The sequence below is a fragment of the Perissodus microlepis genome, chromosome 5 (assembly GCF_051167445.1).
Source record: "Perissodus microlepis isolate ML-2025 ecotype Zambia chromosome 5, ASM5116744v1, whole genome shotgun sequence".
Taxonomy (NCBI): Eukaryota; Metazoa; Chordata; class Actinopteri; order Cichliformes; family Cichlidae; genus Perissodus; species Perissodus microlepis.
Window position 1 is genome coordinate 7,933,087 of NC_140465.1, and position 18,720 is coordinate 7,951,806.

Below are 18,720 nucleotides of genomic sequence, written 5' to 3' on the forward strand. Positions count from 1 at the left end.
CCGGTCCTGTTTTTGTTTTGATTTTTTGAAGCTAGCTGTGTCGTTTTTATCAAGCGGAAGAAATGAGGCATTTATATTTAACTTTGGAGAGCTATTGAGCAGGATGGTGCATGCGGGACTGACTCAAAATAAACTAGAATGACTGTGTTTGTGCCAGAGGAGGAACGTGTCACACTGTGCAACAGTATTTCTCATTAATGCGTTTTTAATAGCTTTTGGAAACAATGCACTTTTGCTTCCAAAAGCCACAATGTGGGAGGAATCCAGGCTGCAGTGGTCACATTTTTCAGCACATTGTTTTACATATGCAAACCGAAGCTTTACAGAGAGACATAAACAAAGGCTACGCACTCATCGGATTAACCATGATTTTAAAAAAAGGTGAGGGATTTCATTGTGAGTCTACTGTTGGAGAGTCACTGTCTGTGAGCTCTCTGTGGCACTGAAGTCACTGCTGCTCAATAAAGAAACTTTGATATGTAGATACTTGGAGGTCCTGGTTTCATTTAGGACCTAACACACGTTTAAACAACTATTTATTTATTTAGTTATATATTTATTTTAAATGGTAGAGGAGTACATTGAGCCTTTTAGAAGTGCAGAGGTTTTCTTTGACTGCAATGACCTGACTCATGAAGATAACTTAAATCAGATGATCTGACGCCTTAGAGTAGAAAGTAGCAAAAACCCACTTTTTCTTGTGCGCATCCAATATGCAGACATCCTTGTATTTCCCTCCACTTTCATTAAGCGACTTGGAGTGTGTAGGTCCAGCAACACAACCCATCTGTCTATGAGGACCAGAAAAGACATATAGACCTGCAGATAAGCCCTCTTCTTCCTGCCTGCCTATCTACCTCCCAATTTTCTCTTCATGTCACCAAAGGTGGCTTTGATGATAGACGCTCCTGCTCAGCCTGCAGCACAGTATGAGTCCTGGTAGACATCTACAGCTGCTTTGAAAATCAAACTAACAAGGTGCTTGTGCAGCTCCTTATGTGCTTTGTGCTCATGTGATTTCTACCTTGTTGGAAATTAGCATTTGGCTAATGTGTCGTGTAATGTATGAACAGATCTCACGTTTTCTTGCCGTTATTGCCACATAAGTCACATCTAGAATAAGTGTAAAAATTAGTGCCTAGCATGAGTGCTTGCACTTGCCTCCCAGGCACCCGGCTCTCTCGTGTGAAGCCCTGCATTAAGATGTTGGCGCTTCAAAGTGAAGGACACTCGTGGAGCAAATTGATTTTAGAGTACAGTGCTCGAAGCCTTCCAACAAAGACTTTTCCAACTAGTGAAAGCGAGCAATCGCTAGGAATGTGCTTTGACCGCACATGTTTAGGGCATATTTAATCGCAGATTGCGACACCGTTGCGGTGGATTTACAGTGGGGCAAAAAAGTATTTAGTCAGCCACCGATTGTGCAAGTTCCCCCACTTAAAATGATGACAGAGGTCAGTAATTTGCACCAGAGGTACACTCCAACTGTGAGAGACAGAATGTGAAAAAAAAATCCATGAATCCACATGGTAGGATTTGTAAAGAATTTATTCGTAAATCAGGGTGGAAAATAAGTATTTGGTCACCTCAAACAAGGAAAATCTCTGGCTCTCACAGACCTGTAACGTCTTCTGTAAGAAGCTTTTCTGTCCCCCACTCGTTACCTGTATGAATGGCACCTGTTTGAACTCATCATCTGTATAAAAGACACCTGTCCACAGCCTCAAACAGTCAGACTCCAAACTCCGCCATGGCCAAGACCAAAGAGCTTTCGAAGGACACCAGGAAAAGTATTGTAGACCTGCACCAGAATGGGAAGAGTGAATCTACAATAGGCAAGCAGCTTGGTGTGAAAAAATCAACTGTGGGAGCAATCATCAGAAAATGGAAGACATACAAGACCACTGATAATCTCCCTCGATCTGGGGCTCCACGCAAGATCTCATCCCGTGGGGTCAAAATGATCATGAGAACGGTGAGCAAAGATCCCAGAACCACACGGGGGGACCTGGTGAATGACCTGCAGAGAGCTGGGACCACAGTAACAAAGGCCACCATCAGTAACACACTACAACGGCAGGGAATCAAATCCCGCAGTGCCAGACGTGTTCCGCTGCTGAAGCCAGTGCATGTCCAGGCCCGTCTGAAGTTTGCCAGAGAGCACATGGATGATACAGCAGAGGATTGGGAGAATGTCATGTGGTCAGATGAAACCAAAGTAGAACTTTTTGGTATAAACTCAACTCGTCGTGTTTGGAGGAAGAAGAATACTGAGTTGCATCCCAAGAACACCATACCTACTGTGAAGCATGGGGGTGGAAACATCATGCTATGGGGCTGTTTTTCTGCCAAGGGGACACGACGACTGATCCGTGTTAAGGACAGAATGAATGGGGCCATGTATCGTGAGATTTTGAGCCAAAACCTCCTTCCATCAGTGAGAACTTTGAAGATGAAACTAGGCTGGGTCTTCCAACATGACAATGATCCAAAACACACCGCCCGGGCAACAAAGGAGTGGCTCCGTAAGAAGCATTTGAAAGTCCTGGAGTGGCCTAGCCAGTCTCCAGACCTCAACCCCATAGAAAATCTGTGGCGGGAGTTGAAAGTCCGTGTTGCTCGGCGACAGCCCCAAAACATCACTGCTCTCGAGAAGATCTGCATGGAGGAATGGGCCAAAATACCAGCTACTGTGTGTGCAAACCTGGTAAAGACCTATAGTAAACGTTTGACCTCTGTTATTGCCAACAAAGGTTATGTTACAAAGTATTGAGTTGTATTTTTGTTATTGACCAAATACTTATTTTCCACCCTGATTTACAAATAAATTCTTTACAAATCCTACCATGTGGATTCATGGATTTTTTTTTTTTCACATTCTGTCTCTCACAGTTGAAGTGTACCTCTGGTGCAAATTAGTGACCTCTGTCATCATTTTAGGTGGGGGAACTTGCACAATCGGTGGCTGACTAAATACTTTTTTGCCCCACTGTAAGGGAAACTTGAGGTGTTACCACTCTCTGCACGAAGCCTTGTGGAAAGTAACCATTTTTCATTTAGGGTCTCCTCTTCAACCCCTTTACATCTCTCACGGGTTTCTTTTTCTTTGATGCAGTTGCCATGCACTCTGAGACGTGACAACAGACCTGAGAGGGAGCGGGAGCAGCATGCTGAGCTGCTGCGCGTAACGCTGGCTACATAATCTCCTTGTCTTGCTGGAACCGTGAGCAAATGGATTCTGGAAATGCTAATGCTTCATCATACACGGTCGCACAGATGCTAATGGAGCCGATGTGCTTTCCAGCCTGCAAGCCAGTTTAATGATTCTGCATCCAGCTAAATTTATATTTAAAGGTCGCAGCATGAGATTACTCCTGCCCTTTGCACATTCTTCCTGTGTGTTCTCGATGTCATTATTTCACATGGGTGATGTAGGGTCGGTTTGGAATATTGCAGGCCCCAGTGACCGGTAATTGTTAAAGAAGAGCATGGTGCCAGTGTGGTGATATTTGGTGATTTTGTTTTCAGTTTTCTCTTATCTTGTACTTTTAGAGCACTGGCTGGAACTGATTGTCTTATAGAATTCTCTTAATGGAGGTGTGGAAAGCTTGGAAGAAGAGCAAGTGTCAACATTATTATAGTTAAGAGTCTGAAAGGGAAAACTGGCAAAGTACTGTCAAAGCAAGCAAGAGAAGCAGACCCATCTGCTTCTGAACAAGTTATCTACCTGATAACTATGACCAAAACCTTTGATGCTAAGAATACTACAGGGTCCGGTGGCTGTAATAAGATGCTATTATCAGCTGTGTTAAATGCACCAATGACAGGACAATTACAAAGACAGGTTCATCTCTAAAGCCAGAAAAAGACCATGAGTGACTTTCAGTGCTGGTATGTGCTCCTGACTGAAACTATTGGACCATTCCTTTTTCTTACGATCATGCATTTCATCCACAAAAACTTGTTTTGTTTTGTTTTTTGTTTTAATGAAGGGATAGTGGGTTATATATAATTGATACATGATTGTAACAATGGAAACATCCATTGCATTTGGGTTACTACCTCCCTATAACCAAGCCTGTATGACGTCCACTTGTGCCAAGAGAGTAGTGCAGATTATAGTGAGGTTAAAGCAAACCAGTTGGCATCATGTGTGCTTCATTGTTTAGTTGTTTAGGTTTTTTTTATGGTATCATGGATTGCCCAATTTGCTTATTCTTCGTGGAACTCTTTCATAGCCATCTTACTATCTCAGAATGAACAAAAATAGTTTTATCAGCACTGTTTGTCTATATCACAGTATGTTTTACAGTATGTTTTGCAAGCCACGACGACATTTTTCATGATGACAAGGCTCTCGTCTTAATTTCTTCCATCCACTAAAATTGAAATATTCCTGAGTTTTCATTAATATCTGTATCATAACTTATTTTAGGAACTTTAGAATCCTTTTTAGAATCGAACATTCAACTCAGGAGTCGATGTTCGGATTTAGAACATAATAATAATAATAATAATAATAATAATAATAATAATCCAAAGAATTCTCCCGTGTCCAGTAACACATTATATTGTCTTCGAGGTTTGCATCTAAAGGAGGCTAAAAGGGGAAGTTGTAGGTTCCCCACTTCACCCCCAAACCCCCAACCCACACACATCCTCCCCCCATGCCCCACGCCCCATGCTCCGCCACCCCGCCGCCCTCTCCTGCCTTTGTTCTCATCACAAGCCCGGAGCAGATGGTGCTCTGCTTTGCTTTGGCCGGCGGTGACAGACAGGCGCTCTCAGCCAATAGCCTGCTGGGTAATCAGCTGAGCGGTCTGGACAGCGCCAGGTGTTTTTATAATTTTTCTTCTCCCATCCGTAGGAGGAGGAGGTGCAGGCTGTGGCGGTGGTGATAGTGGTTGTGGCAGAGCGGAGGAATATCGGAGCGACAACGCAGTCGGTGGCGGGTTGCAGCAGGTTCAAGATCTCTGTGCAGACCACACCATGCCTCTCTCCGAGGCGCCCTGGGACTGATCGGATACTCGGAGCGACAAATCGCTGTAAACAGCCGCCAGCTGCACCCACCGGGATACCAGAATATGTGTTAGGACGCTGTTTGATGAGCCCCGTTCACTTGGCACCGGTGGCGTTTATTGTTGTGTGCTGACGCGTGTGTCTGGATAAAGGACCCCGTGCGCTCGGGAACATCAGACTGGAATGCCAACAAGGTGAGACCCGACAGGAGGAGGGGAAGGAGAGGTTCCCTCTGCTTTATCGCGTTAGTTTCCTCTCATGAACTGCAATTTCTATAAGAAAGAAATGAAAACGAAGATGCCAGAAAGAGATTAGTGATGTTTGATGTGTGTAGTGATTCACAGAGTGTGGATATCCGTCTCCCCCTGCAAGAGACACGCAACGAGTTTGGGTATATTTAGGATGCAGACGCACTCAAGGGCATTTTTGTATGCATGCAGTCTGGTTTCAGCCCATCAGTTCAGGTTTGCAGTCTTCTCTGAACACACGTGAGAGCGTTTAACCTTACAGTGCACGACACGTTTCGACTCTTATTACGCCTCGAATCTTATTCCACCGAAAACAAACTTTGATCTCGTTGCGGCACTTGCCGTGCCAGCGGGGGCTACGTGCGGCGTGCTCGGCGCTGCGCGTGGATGTGATTTGCATATTAATGTTAAAGTGTGTCGGCAGATGTCTCGATCCCTCCGGTTTAAGCGAGAAAAAAAAATAGTCGCCAGAGTCTCCTTATGAGGGAGGGGAGGGGGCCCACTGCGAAAGATGCTGTGCTGAGAATGGGGTTGAATTAGCGGGGGGTCCATTGTGGCTCACAAACGCTGCTTGTGTCGCTGCAGCTGTTGCGCTTTTGTGACGGGAGACTGCTGCCGCTGCCTTGCATCACTCAACGAAACTTCAGGCAGACGTGGGGTTCGCTGTAGAGAGTTCAGGTTTGTTTTTGAGTGTTTTAATGCGTGGAGTCTTGCGTAATCGCCTCACTTTTTCTTTATTTTTATTATTATTTATATTTCTGCTGTCTATGGCCTCTTCCCGAACCCAAAGCGCCCAGAGTCGTGTTTCCTCGCAGAGAGCTATGGGTCAAATTAAAGTGCCGCCTCAGCAATTTAACATTAGAGGCTTCTCTGTGCAGTTTTTTTTTAGTAGAGTTAATAGTGTTTAAAGGTTGGACATTCGCTTGGCCTTCTTCAGTTGATTCTTTCACTCAGATTTGCAAAGCAAACAGAAGGTCAAATCGTTCATCACAACCGAGTGAGCTGGATGAGGCAGGATCACCTGATTGATTTTCTTTTTCATGCCAAGGGAGCATCTGGTCTCACATGGACAAAGTGTGCACACACCACCAGGCTCTCTTTCTCTCTCTCTCTCTCTTTCACACACACACACACACACACACACACACACACACACACACACACACACACACTGTCTCCTACTGTGCATATGTTGCAGGTGTCTTTCTCTACATCTATCTCTGTGTAGGGTTTTTAGGAGACATCAGAACTCATGGGAGGGAGGTTAAAGGCCCCCCACCACCACCACCACCACCACCGACAGTTAGGTCCCGAGGGTATAAATCAGGGTGGAGAGGAGGGAGCTGGGTTACTCACTATTATTCCTGTAAGAAGGGCTGAAGCGTTGAAGCTTTGTCTTCCACAGACACTTTGGTAAAGACATTAGTATACAGGCTGCGTGCATGGTATGGTGGGAGGGCTTAAGTGCTAGGTGGTAGTGTGTTATTAAAGTCCCAGTGTGGAGAACAGACGAGTGATAAAAGAAGTTGTTTGGAGTGAATGGAAACTGAGTGCTAATCACAGTGAAAACTATCTGCGACAGCTGTTTTTGGTCTTCAGTGTCTCTCTTTCTTTTTTTAAACTTATTTCGTCCTGTTGTTGTTCCTTTTCTTCCAGCACTCCTCTCCGACCCGTCAGGGGCTTGACAGGAAAGAGTCTATTTGCTTACATAACACACTTAACTGTCATTCACCTAACATCATCTTTTGAAATAATTTAACTCCAAGTGCTGCAGGTTAGGTGTCACAGGTGCAGTTTAAGCTTTTAACTAGGCAGATTTGCCAGCTTGGTGAAAGTAGGATCGTTATAGCAGGAAGCTCTGGGATTGCTTTCCAAATTCTAAAATAGCTTTGCTGGAGAGCTTCTGTAAAATTAACAAAAGCATAAAAGGTTGTATTTACTAGAATATCTGCCTTGCACCCAGTGCAGTTAAGGGAATTGGTGTAAAAAATGATGGCAGAAAATGACTCTTCTGTTGACCTTCAGTCTCAGTTTCATGTGAATCAGCGCTTAAACCACAGCATCCTGCTTTTCCCAGAATGTAGCTTGATATCAGGGATTTTTTTTGTGTATGTAAGTGTTCAAAAGCATGTTTCAGAGTTACAAAATATATTGTTTGCCACATTTCCCCAGCTAAGTAAAGCTTTTTGTGTCCATAAACTGAAGTCCATGTGTAAAATTTATGGTGCGCACCTTTAATCAGCTTTGTAACTGTAAAACATATTTTATGTTTGCACGCTTTGATCATTTATGCTCTTATCACTTCCTCTTTGACCAGATAAATGGCACGTATTCCCACATGTAAGAGTTTAATAAAACATTTGTGCATCTGGTGTGATCACAGTTGAAGAAGAAGTCTTTAGGATCATAGAGGAGGACCTGACAAAAAAAAAAAAAGCTTTAACAAAACAAAGTATGAAAAAGGTAAAAAGAGTTCTTTTCTCCCCCCCAAAAAACCCTGGAAATTTTCAGGACAGTCGGGCTTTGATGTTATCCACTGATTTCCTTTATAAAATGTAGAACACAGCAGTAAGCAGCCCGCAACAGGCGTGTGTAGTTTTGGCAAAGTTGACAGGAGTTGCCAGGCTAGAGCATGCAGAAGGCAGCAATCCAACATCACACAGTCTTCGTACCAGGGACTTGGCTGATTAAAAGCTGATCCAACAGCACTGTTCTCTCATACACCTGTCGGGTGATATTTAGAACATTTGTAGGAAGGTGTGTCACTGTGACTTTTGTGGAAATTAAATGAAAAGTACAGTCCTTTTTGTACTTTTTTCAGTCAGCACTTTGAGATCTTTAACAAACATTGCTGCTGCAGCAGTAGCTTATAGGAACATCATCCAGTTATAACAGGTCATCAGTCATTGGTGAATTGCTTTTAGTCTTCCCATAAATAGATACATATGTAGAGGTGAGAAAAAAGTAGACAAAAGTGACATCAGTAACTGAACAAAGATCATCATTAAAAATAATTATCAGCACTAATGTCCTTGCTGCTTTACTGTCACTCTTTACTGCTTCAAAGTTGATATCTGTCATTCTCTTTGCTATTAAAAAGCCCATAAACAGGCTCAAGTTTAATTCGGTCCATGGAGACGTTTTATTTTAAAAATTTCTTCCCTATTATTTTTCTGTTTTAAAAGTCAGGGGAAAAAGCTGGTTTAAAAAGTGGCAATTATCGTTTTCCATCCTCAGAGGTGACATTGCTGATAATCCCATTTTCAGAAGACACTCCAAAACCCAAATATATTCAGTTAGCTAAGATTTAAATCATCACTTTGGAGACAGTTTCTGGTTAATTTTCTTTTGATTGACTATTCATTTGACTGTTTAGTCGTTTCAGCTTTTGTCTGGGTAATTTATCCTGTACTGGGGTTTTTTTGGGGGGATCAGTGGCAAGTTAAAACCGCCTGTTTTGTGCCATTTCAACGTCTGCATGTCCCGCTTACTGTAAGATCTCACTCACTGTTGTTCCTCCGAGACACTGTTGTGTAATTCAGACTTGCAGTATGCATCAAATGCACTAAATGCAGATTTCTACACACTGGAAATCGTGGGCTTTCTGGCTGAAGGTGAAACAATTTTAAGAAGTGCAGAAATGAAGCTGTTGTAAAATAAATAATGCGTACATTCCTGGTGATGAAGTAGCCCTGTCATTTCCAGCCAGGGAAACCCTAAAGTGAGTCATCTGCTATGAAACCACTTGAGCCTTCACACTTGCTCATATGTTAATATATGGCAGAAATCCAGCATGGTGACTAATTTGTCACAGTACTCTCCAAAAATACATGAACGTGTAACACCGGCTATTTGAGACCCTGCAAGGAAGGCAAGCGAAAAGTGCGGATGACCTCATCATCCTAATAAGAATAAGAATAATAAAAAGTTTACATTGCAAGAGCCGCCGAGGAAGGTTTAACCATTATTATTATTACATTATACAATATTATTATAATATATAATTATCATTATTTCGTTAACTGACATTTTAGGTAGATTATATTTTTCACTTCGACCTCTTGTTGTGTTATTTGTAGAACATATCGCTTCCCGTCACTCAGGTTCTCTCATCTAATTCAGGAGTGTTTTTGTCACCTCACTTTGGTTCCCTTTGTGTCATGATGTGTTTATAGCCTCCCTGGGGTTGTTTATCTCACCTGCTCCGCCTGTAATTTGTTTTTCCTCATTTCTGTTTTATCTGTTTTTTTGTTTTGTTTTGTTTTTTTAATCCGTGCACACTAATAAAGTAAAACTTAAAAGGTGAACCTGGACCAGAAGGGAGAGTTCTATTTCAGGCTCCCGAGAGAGCCCTAATGCAAAACTCTTGTTATCCGTTTATTAAATCTCCTTTTCATATTTCGCATGTTACTCTCAGGTGATGTTACATTTAAGGGAAAAAAAATACAATCAGACAGACATCATAATTTAGAAGCTTGAACGTTTTCAGAGAGACCTTCTGTACTTTATGACATATTCCACTGCACACACAGGAACCACGATTAAGTGCTCATCACAGACATGTTCTACAGATATTGATGCAGGGAAACTGGATGCTGTCATTATCAAACACAGTATTAGGATATTAGCCAGGTCATGACCTGTAAATAGATAGACTGTGGCTCACCAGTTCCTGCAGACAAATGTGATATTTTTAGGGATATTTGAGGTCAGATGTAAATGCCATGTGTCCCGGTTCCCATTAGAGTGTGAAATCTCAGTATTGCATCAAAAGTTTCTAAACTGACCGGGATCTGCTTTTACAGCATGACAGACTCGGTTGTACTGACAGACTCTGTACCTGCCGCTATCCATGCTAAGTGGATGAGCTTCGAAGTTAGCCAAATAAATGGGACCCATCATAATAACAATGGGGAAATTATTCGTTAAAATATTTTTCAGTTAGAGCATATGAAACAAATTAAGTGCACATTTGTATTTAATTTTTTCCTTTTGCCCCTCATCCCTTTTCAAAAAATTAATAAATTGCCTGTTGGTTTCAGCTTTTCTTTTGTATGTTTCTTTAATCTTTGAGAGCTTTTATTGAAGCACACATGTGCAGCTGGTGAAAACGAGCTGTAAGTGTTTTTTTCTTTCTTTTTTCAGATTTATTTTTGTCTTTTGCCTTTATTAAAAAGTGACAAGACAGGAAAGAAGACAGGAAGGTGAGGAAACAGAGTTATAAAAAAACATGATTTAGCACCTGCGTGTACTTATTAATTTAATTATGCATGTAACAATTTGAACAAATGTTATAAAAGCCTCCTTTTCACATTCTATGTAATCTACATGTGAGCTATGCGCCCTGTTGTGATGCTTGAGTATCCACTGAGGTATCAGTGGATTGAGGGCTAACTAAACGGCGGGGTCAGCTCACGCTTTTTGAAAGGAAGAAGCTGAGTAACCGTGAGATACTGTGATGCAAAAGATGGATGTGCTTTGCATTAGACACAGCTTAAATAACCAACAAATGCCTAAATTTCATCTTAATAATGTCTTGTCTTTGTGATGTGTCTCACCAGAGCATTGCACAGCAGAAATCAAGTCTTCCATAGATAATGTGCAGCTGTTTTCACAGGTGTCCGTTTGTGCCCACCCGGGGTAATTAAGTTAATTTCTTTTGGCACTATGAAAAAGTTCTGCCCTACCACGAGATGAGCTTAATGCATTTTGTCAAATCCCAGGAAATGAATCATTAAAGGACACTGCCAAGATCTGAAATTTAGAAAGCAAGCCACAATCCCCCATTAGCGTTAATAGGTGCATCTGGCTTCACTCTAAGGGCTGCTGTGATTACCATAAGATCACTTTGCTAACTGCGTAGATATTGTATTAATAGACTTAACCCACTAATGATGAAGGTGGCAGAGAAAATCATTCAGTTTCCTGTGGAAGGAATTGTGAAACTGATCTTTTTTTTTTCTTTTTTGCAGTCATTGCATTGAAACCTATCTGAAGTGTGCCTGTGTGGGTAAAATGTGTAATTATACAGTAAAGGTAGTCATGAGAGCTGAAATGAAAAAGAGTCAAGCAGACTAATGAAAAATAAATGTGTGTCTGTCGAAGAGTTGAGAAGTTTTGCAGTTCAGGTTACCGATGCATTTCTGTGAGCTGTGATGTTAAAACACCTACCCATCGGTGTGACGAGAAGGTGACACAAAACACTTCATAACAAACTGCTATTAATGTCTGAGGTGACAGAGCTGAAATCTCAAGCTGTGGCTTTTGGTTCAAGTGTCCCATTCACAGGTTCAGAGGTACCTGTGGTTAAAACCTGTTTTTTTCCTCTTTCCTGCCTTTGCTGTTGTGTTGTTGATTTTTCCTCCACCTCCGGGGTTCTTTAAGCTTTCCTGTGTATTTGTGCTCACAATTGACTTGTGCAACCTTTATCAGTTTTGGCCCCAGACATCTTTCACCCTGTGTTTGAAAAAAAAATCAGGATTCTGATATTTATGTAATTTTCACCTTTTACGTGGTTGTAGATATATCAAAACAGCATTTAAAGTATGAGTTGTGTTTTATGTACAGTACCAAAAGGGATAAGAAACTTCTTAATCTTACATTGTATAAAGAGGAAAAAGCTGACAAAGTTGTCAGCATTCAGCAGGCGGCGAGAATCTAAGATTAACCCCATTGGTGTTAAATACAGGAGGGCAGACAATAATATATTCCTACATCTGCCTTATAATGGTGATGTGTGGCATATTTTAAACATGTTGTATGTCATGGATATGAATTTAAACACTGCTTTGAAACACGTCATTTCATTAGGATGACACTGATCTAACAGTGTCAGAATGGATCTTTATCATTAATTGTGCTCTTTTATGCAAAATAATTTCAATATTTACAGAACAAGTTTAAAAAGTTTACATATACTGTCATCATCTTTATCCATGTTTCTGAAGATATTCCCATGAACTCAGCTAAATCATTTTAAATACTGTATAACAACAGAACATTTAGTCATTGACCAAGTGACAAACAAGCACTTAAACAATTCTTTCTGTAACGAGATTATCCGTGCATTAACGCTGCTCTCGCGCTCTCCAGTCTTAGATTCCACTGATGTGCTGCTATTAATTAAAGTGCCAAGTGACCCGTTTCTCTCCTCTGGGTCTGATTCCAGTACACTACACCCAGCTAATCTGCACTTCATCATCTCCATCTGCCAAACCCCGACTGCGTACGCAGCAATCGTCACAAAATACCAGCCTTTAGCTTAAAAACAAGATCTGTCTCACCAATGCTCCGCCCTGTCCAAGGGGAATCCCTGGTATAGGCGGAACAGAGTCGCGTTGCTGTCTCCTTGGTGCTGTTGCCAGGCAGTTTGCATTCAGATGTATTACTCAGCTTTCTTGCTCGAAAGCCTCTTAAGCGGTATCTTCTTAAGCTGGTGTTGACCACAAAGAAGGTGGAACCATTGTGAAGGCTGCTGTGTGGCTCTACACTGGGTGGGTGGAGTCCTAAATAGACCTAATTAACTTAGGGGATAGCTTAAGTGTCTCTGTGGTTTACTGAAAAACCACTGAGGACAACCTAATATTACTAATTAGCATTAGTAAAGATACAGCAGTGACAATAGTTATTAAGTGGGAGAAATGCATGTGTGCTGTAAAGATGTAAACAAATCGAAAATAGAAGAAAGGCTGTTGAATGTAAAGCTGCGCAGCATCGCTTTGAGCCAAGTGCTAAAGTTAATGTGCTTACATTAATAACAGAGACAATGATAATGTAGTATTATCATAGCTATCATATTGGTAAGCCTTCCCATATCTTAGTTTAGCTTTTAAGTATGTTAGCATTTGCTAACAGGCAGTAAGCACAGCTGAAGCTGATGGGAATTTCTTTACCTTTGAATCAGATTTTGAGAGAAAATACTCGACAAATAAATGAATAAAAAACCACATTGGATTTTAAAAAGTTTTGGCTCCACAAAAAATCTTACATTTCATCTCCAGAGGCAAAAGGGCAAGTTAGATATATTTTATTGGCAGTGCATCCAATGATTATTGAGATTCACTCAAAACAGCAACCGTGGGTGCACTAAAAGAACTGCCTGGAGCATCACCAACATAATCCGAATTCATCCAGTGGAAAAGTCAAGGAGTCAGAGTAAAGTTTCTGTACGGTAGCTACAATATTGAAGTCCACACCAAAGTCAGCATTATCAGTCCTAGAGAAAAATGTAATGACTGTATTTCACTTGCTGTCATACACAGTGAGGGGTCTAAAACGTGGCAGTGCTTTCAAGTAAAAGCTGCCAGATTTAATGCTCCATCTTCCAACTCCGTGAAGTAGGTGTTACTGCCATATGGGCTAGCAGATGCCCATCACACCACTTAAAGCTCCTACTCCTTAAACAAAGTGACTGCATGGCCAGATCAAGGTTTCTCTTCTTCTCACAACTAACAACCCACTCCTTGAATTTGTAGTCTTAAGCCTTGTTAGAGCTGAACAAATAAACTTTTGACATTCTTCATTCTATATTCAGCTATTTGTGGAAAAAAAAAAAATCCTAGGCTTGCTGAAATCTTTTTTCATGTTTGCCCCAAATTCTGAATGCTGAAGACACTGCATTAAAAATTAAGCAGTGCATCTTTTTTTTTGTTTTCTTTGAGGCTTGGCATGTACCAATATCTCACAGGGTGTAATGATGTTCGGAGAAGCTAATGATCGAGTCCTTATGGGCCTGTTGGAGAGATGAAAGCCCTTGATGGAATATGAACTGTTTCCAAGTAGTTCAGAGCAGTGTTTTGTGCATGCATTGTAATGAGCTGAAATTGCATTTTCTCAAAACTGTTGATGCTGCACATAACGACAAGTCTCACAAGGATAGTGGAGAGGCAGTTGTTCTTACTTAATCTTCTGTCTTGTGTAATTGCTGCATTTACGAGAGACATTAACGATTTTTGATATTTCATTAATTCCTACAGATAACAAGATTAAGCAGAGGATACATCCATGTCGGGGTAACTGTGAGGTGTACTGTGACACAGTAGCGCTTTGACCTAAATGCTAATATCAGCATACTAACATGCCCACAGCAGCAACAATACTGATCTTTAGTGGGTATAATCTTTACCATGTACCATGTTATAATATAGGCTCACTTAAGTTTTAACATCAATTTCTGTATCATGTTTCATCCAATAGTGAGTGAGATATACAAAAAGAACAGTCAGAGAGGCACAAAAGTCATTAAGGATATACTAGGCTGGTCTCAGTTGCACCTGTACCTTGCCCAAGCACAATTGCTACCCCCTCTCCCATCAGGGGGAGCACTGGTCTGTGCTCACACTGCACCTAATGATTCTGGCCTGAGCACACTTCACGTTGTCTCAGCATTTCAACCCATTCTCTCCCACGCACATTCACGCTTTTGAGAAGTGCTCTTGCAGAGCTTAAGGAAGTTTCTGATTTTCTTTTAACATTTTATGGCTTAATTGAGTCCATATTTGGAAGCAGTGACACACTGTCCTCTCACATGCCTTATAGATTTGTTAATTACTTCATTTTTACAAGGGCAGCTGTCATTGAGGAAGGATTTAGGTTCTGTGTTTGGTTGCTCAGTAATCACACTACGTGTATACTATGCTCAAGTCCAACTGAACATCATCTGGGCCAACAACTCTGGAGTGCAGTACAAAGATCAGAGGTGCTCGGACACAGTACCCATAGTGGGGATACACCCTAAGATCCATTTTCGGGGCAACAAAGATATTTGTAAAGCTTGAATTAGCACCAGTGTCTGGATATGGAAATAGTTGCTGTTTCAGTCTGGACAACAAACCGGTACTGGTATTGTCTTTTCAAATCTTAGGGCCAAGATAACAAGCTAGTTAAAAACGATCAACCCTTTATATTCTAAAAATGAGATGGAGATTATTTTCAGTATAATGACATACATGTTTTCTTCTTCTTTTCAGGTTATCCTGGAACTCAAAGATCCTGCTGTGAATTTCCTGAGCATTTGATTTCATGGACTTAAGGACATAATCTGTGGAAAGTCTGGTTGATGACTGTAACACACCGTTTTCCCAAGTCATTGGACCCACCTGCTGTCCCTCTCCATCATGGCTAGATGGAGGTTAGACTGCCTTTTTCTGGGCCAGGTGTTTATTGGCCTGATCCTGGTATCAGCAGGGTTATCTTTTGTCCAGAGCAATGAGTGCCCCCAGCTGTGCGTGTGTGAGATCCGACCCTGGTTTACCCCCCAGTCCACATACAGAGAAGCCATCACAGTAGACTGCAATGATCTTCGTTTGACACGCATTCCAGGAAATCTTTCCAGTGACACTCAGGTTCTCCTCTTACAGAGCAACTATATTGCCAGGACCAGTGAGGAGCTAGAGCAGCTGTTTAACCTAACTGAGTTGGACCTATCCCAGAACAATTTCAGTAGCATTCGAGATGTTGGTCTTACCAATATGTCCCAGCTCACCACACTTCACCTGGAGGAGAACCAGATCACTGAAATGCCCGATTACTGCCTGCAGGATCTCAGCAACCTGCAGGAACTCTACATCAACCATAATCAGATCAACACGATCTCTGCCAATGCCTTCTCTGGGCTCCATAATCTGCTCAGGCTTCATCTCAACTCCAACAAACTCAAGACCATCAACAGCCAGTGGTTTGAATCTACACCCAATCTAGAGATCCTAATGATTGGGGAGAATCCTGTTGTTGGAATAATGGACTTTAATTTCAAACCACTGGGCAACCTGAGAAGCCTGGTATTGGCTGGAATGGATTTGACAGACATTCCTGGAAATGCTTTAGTAGGACTTGACAATCTTGAGAGTCTCTCGTTCTATGATAACAAGCTTGTCCGAGTTCCTCAGAGAGCACTTCAGAAACTACCTAACCTTAAGTTCTTGGATTTGAACAAAAACCCAGTGCACAAGATCCAAGAAGGAGATTTCAAGAACATGCTGAGACTGAAGGAGCTTGGTATAAACAACATGGGAGAGCTAGTTTCAATTGACCGTTATGCTTTGGATAATCTTCCTGAACTCACTAAGTTGGAGGCTACAAACAACCCTAAATTCTCTTACATCCACCGCCAGGCGTTTCGTGATGTTCCAGCTTTGGAGAGCCTTATGCTGAACAATAATGCTCTGAATGCCCTCTATCAGTCCACAGTGGACTCACTGCCCAACTTACGAGAGATCAGCATCCATAGCAACCCTCTGCGCTGTGACTGTGTCATCCAGTGGATGAGCTCCAACAAAACAACAGTCCGCTTTATGGAACCTCTTTCCATGTTTTGTGCCATGCCAACAGAGTTCAGGGGTATGCATGTGCGTGAAGTTTTGCAGAATAACTTAGCAAACCAGTGCTTGCCCATGATTTCTCACGATACCTTCCCCAGCCACCAAAATTTGGACATTGGAGTGACCGTGGACTTGGACTGCAGAGCCATGTCCCAGCCAGAGCCTGAAATCTACTGGGTGACGCCCATGGGAAACAAGATATCCATCGACACCATATCTGACAAGTACAGCCTCAGTAGTGAAGGTACACTGAGAATTTCTCACATCCAAGTAGAAGACTCTGGCAGATATACCTGTGTGGCTGAAAACTCAGAGGGAGCTGACACTAGAGTGACTGCCATAAGGGTGAACGGCACCCTGTTAGACAGCACGCAGCTTATGAAGATCAATGTCAAACAGACCGAATCTCACTCAATTCTCGTTGCCTGGAAAATAAACTCCAATGTAATGACCTCTAACCTCAAGTGGTCATCTGCAACCATGAAAATAGACAACCCACATATTACTTACACTGCCAGAGTACCCGTGGATGTTCATGAATACAACCTGACACATTTACAGCCAGCAACGGAGTATGAGGTGTGCCTCACTGTCTCAAACATCCACCAGCAAATGCAAAAGTCATGCGTTAATGTGACGACAAAGCAGGCTACCTTCGCCGTTGAAATGTCGGATCAAGGGACCAACACTGCTCTTGCAGCAGTCATGGGATCAATGTTTGCAGTCATCAGCCTGGCCTCCCTGGGTGTCTACATTGCCAAGAGGTGGAAGAGGAAAAACTATCACCATTCCCTGAAAAAGTATATGCAGAAAACCTCATCAATACCACTAAATGAGCTGTACCCCCCCCTTATCAATCTTTGGGAGGCAGACAGTGAGAAGGACAAAGAGGGTTCTTCTGAGACCAAACCCAGCCAGGTGGACACCACACGCAGTTATTACATGTGGTGAGAGCAGCTTTGCAAGTGGGACACTGTTTTAGGAGCACAAATATACATATTTGCTTCTTTGTGTAAAAGTGAACTGAGCATTTTTTTTTTTTTCCTTTTCCTTTTCTTGTTTCTTGATTTATTTATTTTTTGTTCTCTCAGACTGAAGCGGGCGATGAACCGCCATTTTCAAATCTCTAGTTTAGGATACTGCCTTTTTGCCCAGTTTGACACACAACACGGCAGCTTTGTTTAGCTTCCTGGACTTAGTAGTCACTGTGCTTTACTTTTAGTACTCGTTTTGATGAACACAGCATGAGCATCGTCACGGATTCGGTACGCGTGAGCAAAGGAAAAAAAGACTGAAATCCAAGATGTTTTTGATTCGTTTCTCTGGCAAAACTGTTAGAGACTGTAATCTTTCTTTCTCTTGTAAAACAGTTTCACCGTTGACTGTTGTGCACTGAAATATATATATATATACTAATTTGTCTATCAACTCAAATATAAGCTGACAAAGTATGTTTAGACTTGATATACTGTCTATTGAATAATGTTAGAAATTCTTCCGTAACGTTGAATCAGCTATGATTTAAGTTTCTTTTTGTCCGTTAAAATAACCATATGTTTAATTTAGAGTTTAAGTTTGCAGAGCCACTGCTGTAAGCCAGCAATAGAAATATGAATGTTATAAACTAGGTAAATAGATGTAAGGCTTTTTAACTTTCTTAAATACTTTGTTTCTTATTTTGCTATAATATGTCTACAGTCACTGGTTTTGTTGTGGTTTACACACACCAACATGTTGTTCGTTGAGGAACAAGTTAAATAAAATCTTTTTTCCTCACATTTTCTAAACCATGATTTCAACACCAAGTGTCTTTTTTTTTTTATTGCAATACCATTCATTTACCATTGTGTGGTGCATGCAGCCATCGATTAATCGATGAATGACAGACCGAAGCAAAGGTTTAACAGCCGAAATTGTTCTTAAAGGGGAAAACTCATCATCTATTAATCTCCTATGTTGGGTTTTATTAATATCAGTATGATGAGAATAGCTGTAGGTGTTAGGCTGTAACCCAAGTCTGTCAACACTTAGACTTGGGCTGTGGTCTAAGTGTTGATGGAAAGAAAATTGAAGATAGCAGTTTCTTTCTGCAAAGCATCATAGAACAATTTAAATTCTTCTCTCAGAAGACTATA

General features: G+C 41.6%; 1 protein-coding gene across 2 annotated transcripts; it reads left to right on the forward strand.

Annotated features, from left to right (window-relative positions):
• The first annotated feature begins 4,708 nt into the window (after positions 1-4,708).
• Positions 4,709-18,378, forward strand: lrrn1 (leucine rich repeat neuronal 1). 2 transcript variants are annotated; one of them, XM_084927578.1, is made up of 2 exons: positions 4,709-5,213; positions 15,236-18,378. In XM_084927578.1, exon 2 carries the CDS (start codon positions 15,383-15,385, stop codon positions 17,534-17,536), a length of 2,154 nt encoding a protein of 717 aa, XP_084783704.1. In that variant the 5' UTR covers positions 4,709-5,213; positions 15,236-15,382; the 3' UTR covers positions 17,537-18,378. The 2 variants fall into 2 exon arrangements, with proteins under 2 accessions (XP_084783704.1, XP_084783705.1); XM_084927579.1 differs by lacking the exon at positions 4,709-5,213 and adding an exon at positions 5,799-5,945.
• The last annotated feature ends 342 nt before the right edge of the window (positions 18,379-18,720 follow it).

What these genes read in the sequence shown, in the direction of transcription:
- lrrn1 (XM_084927578.1), top strand. Translation starts at nt 15,383, where the DNA reads ATGGCTAGATGGAGGTTAGACTGCCTTTTTCTGGGCCAGGTGTTTATT.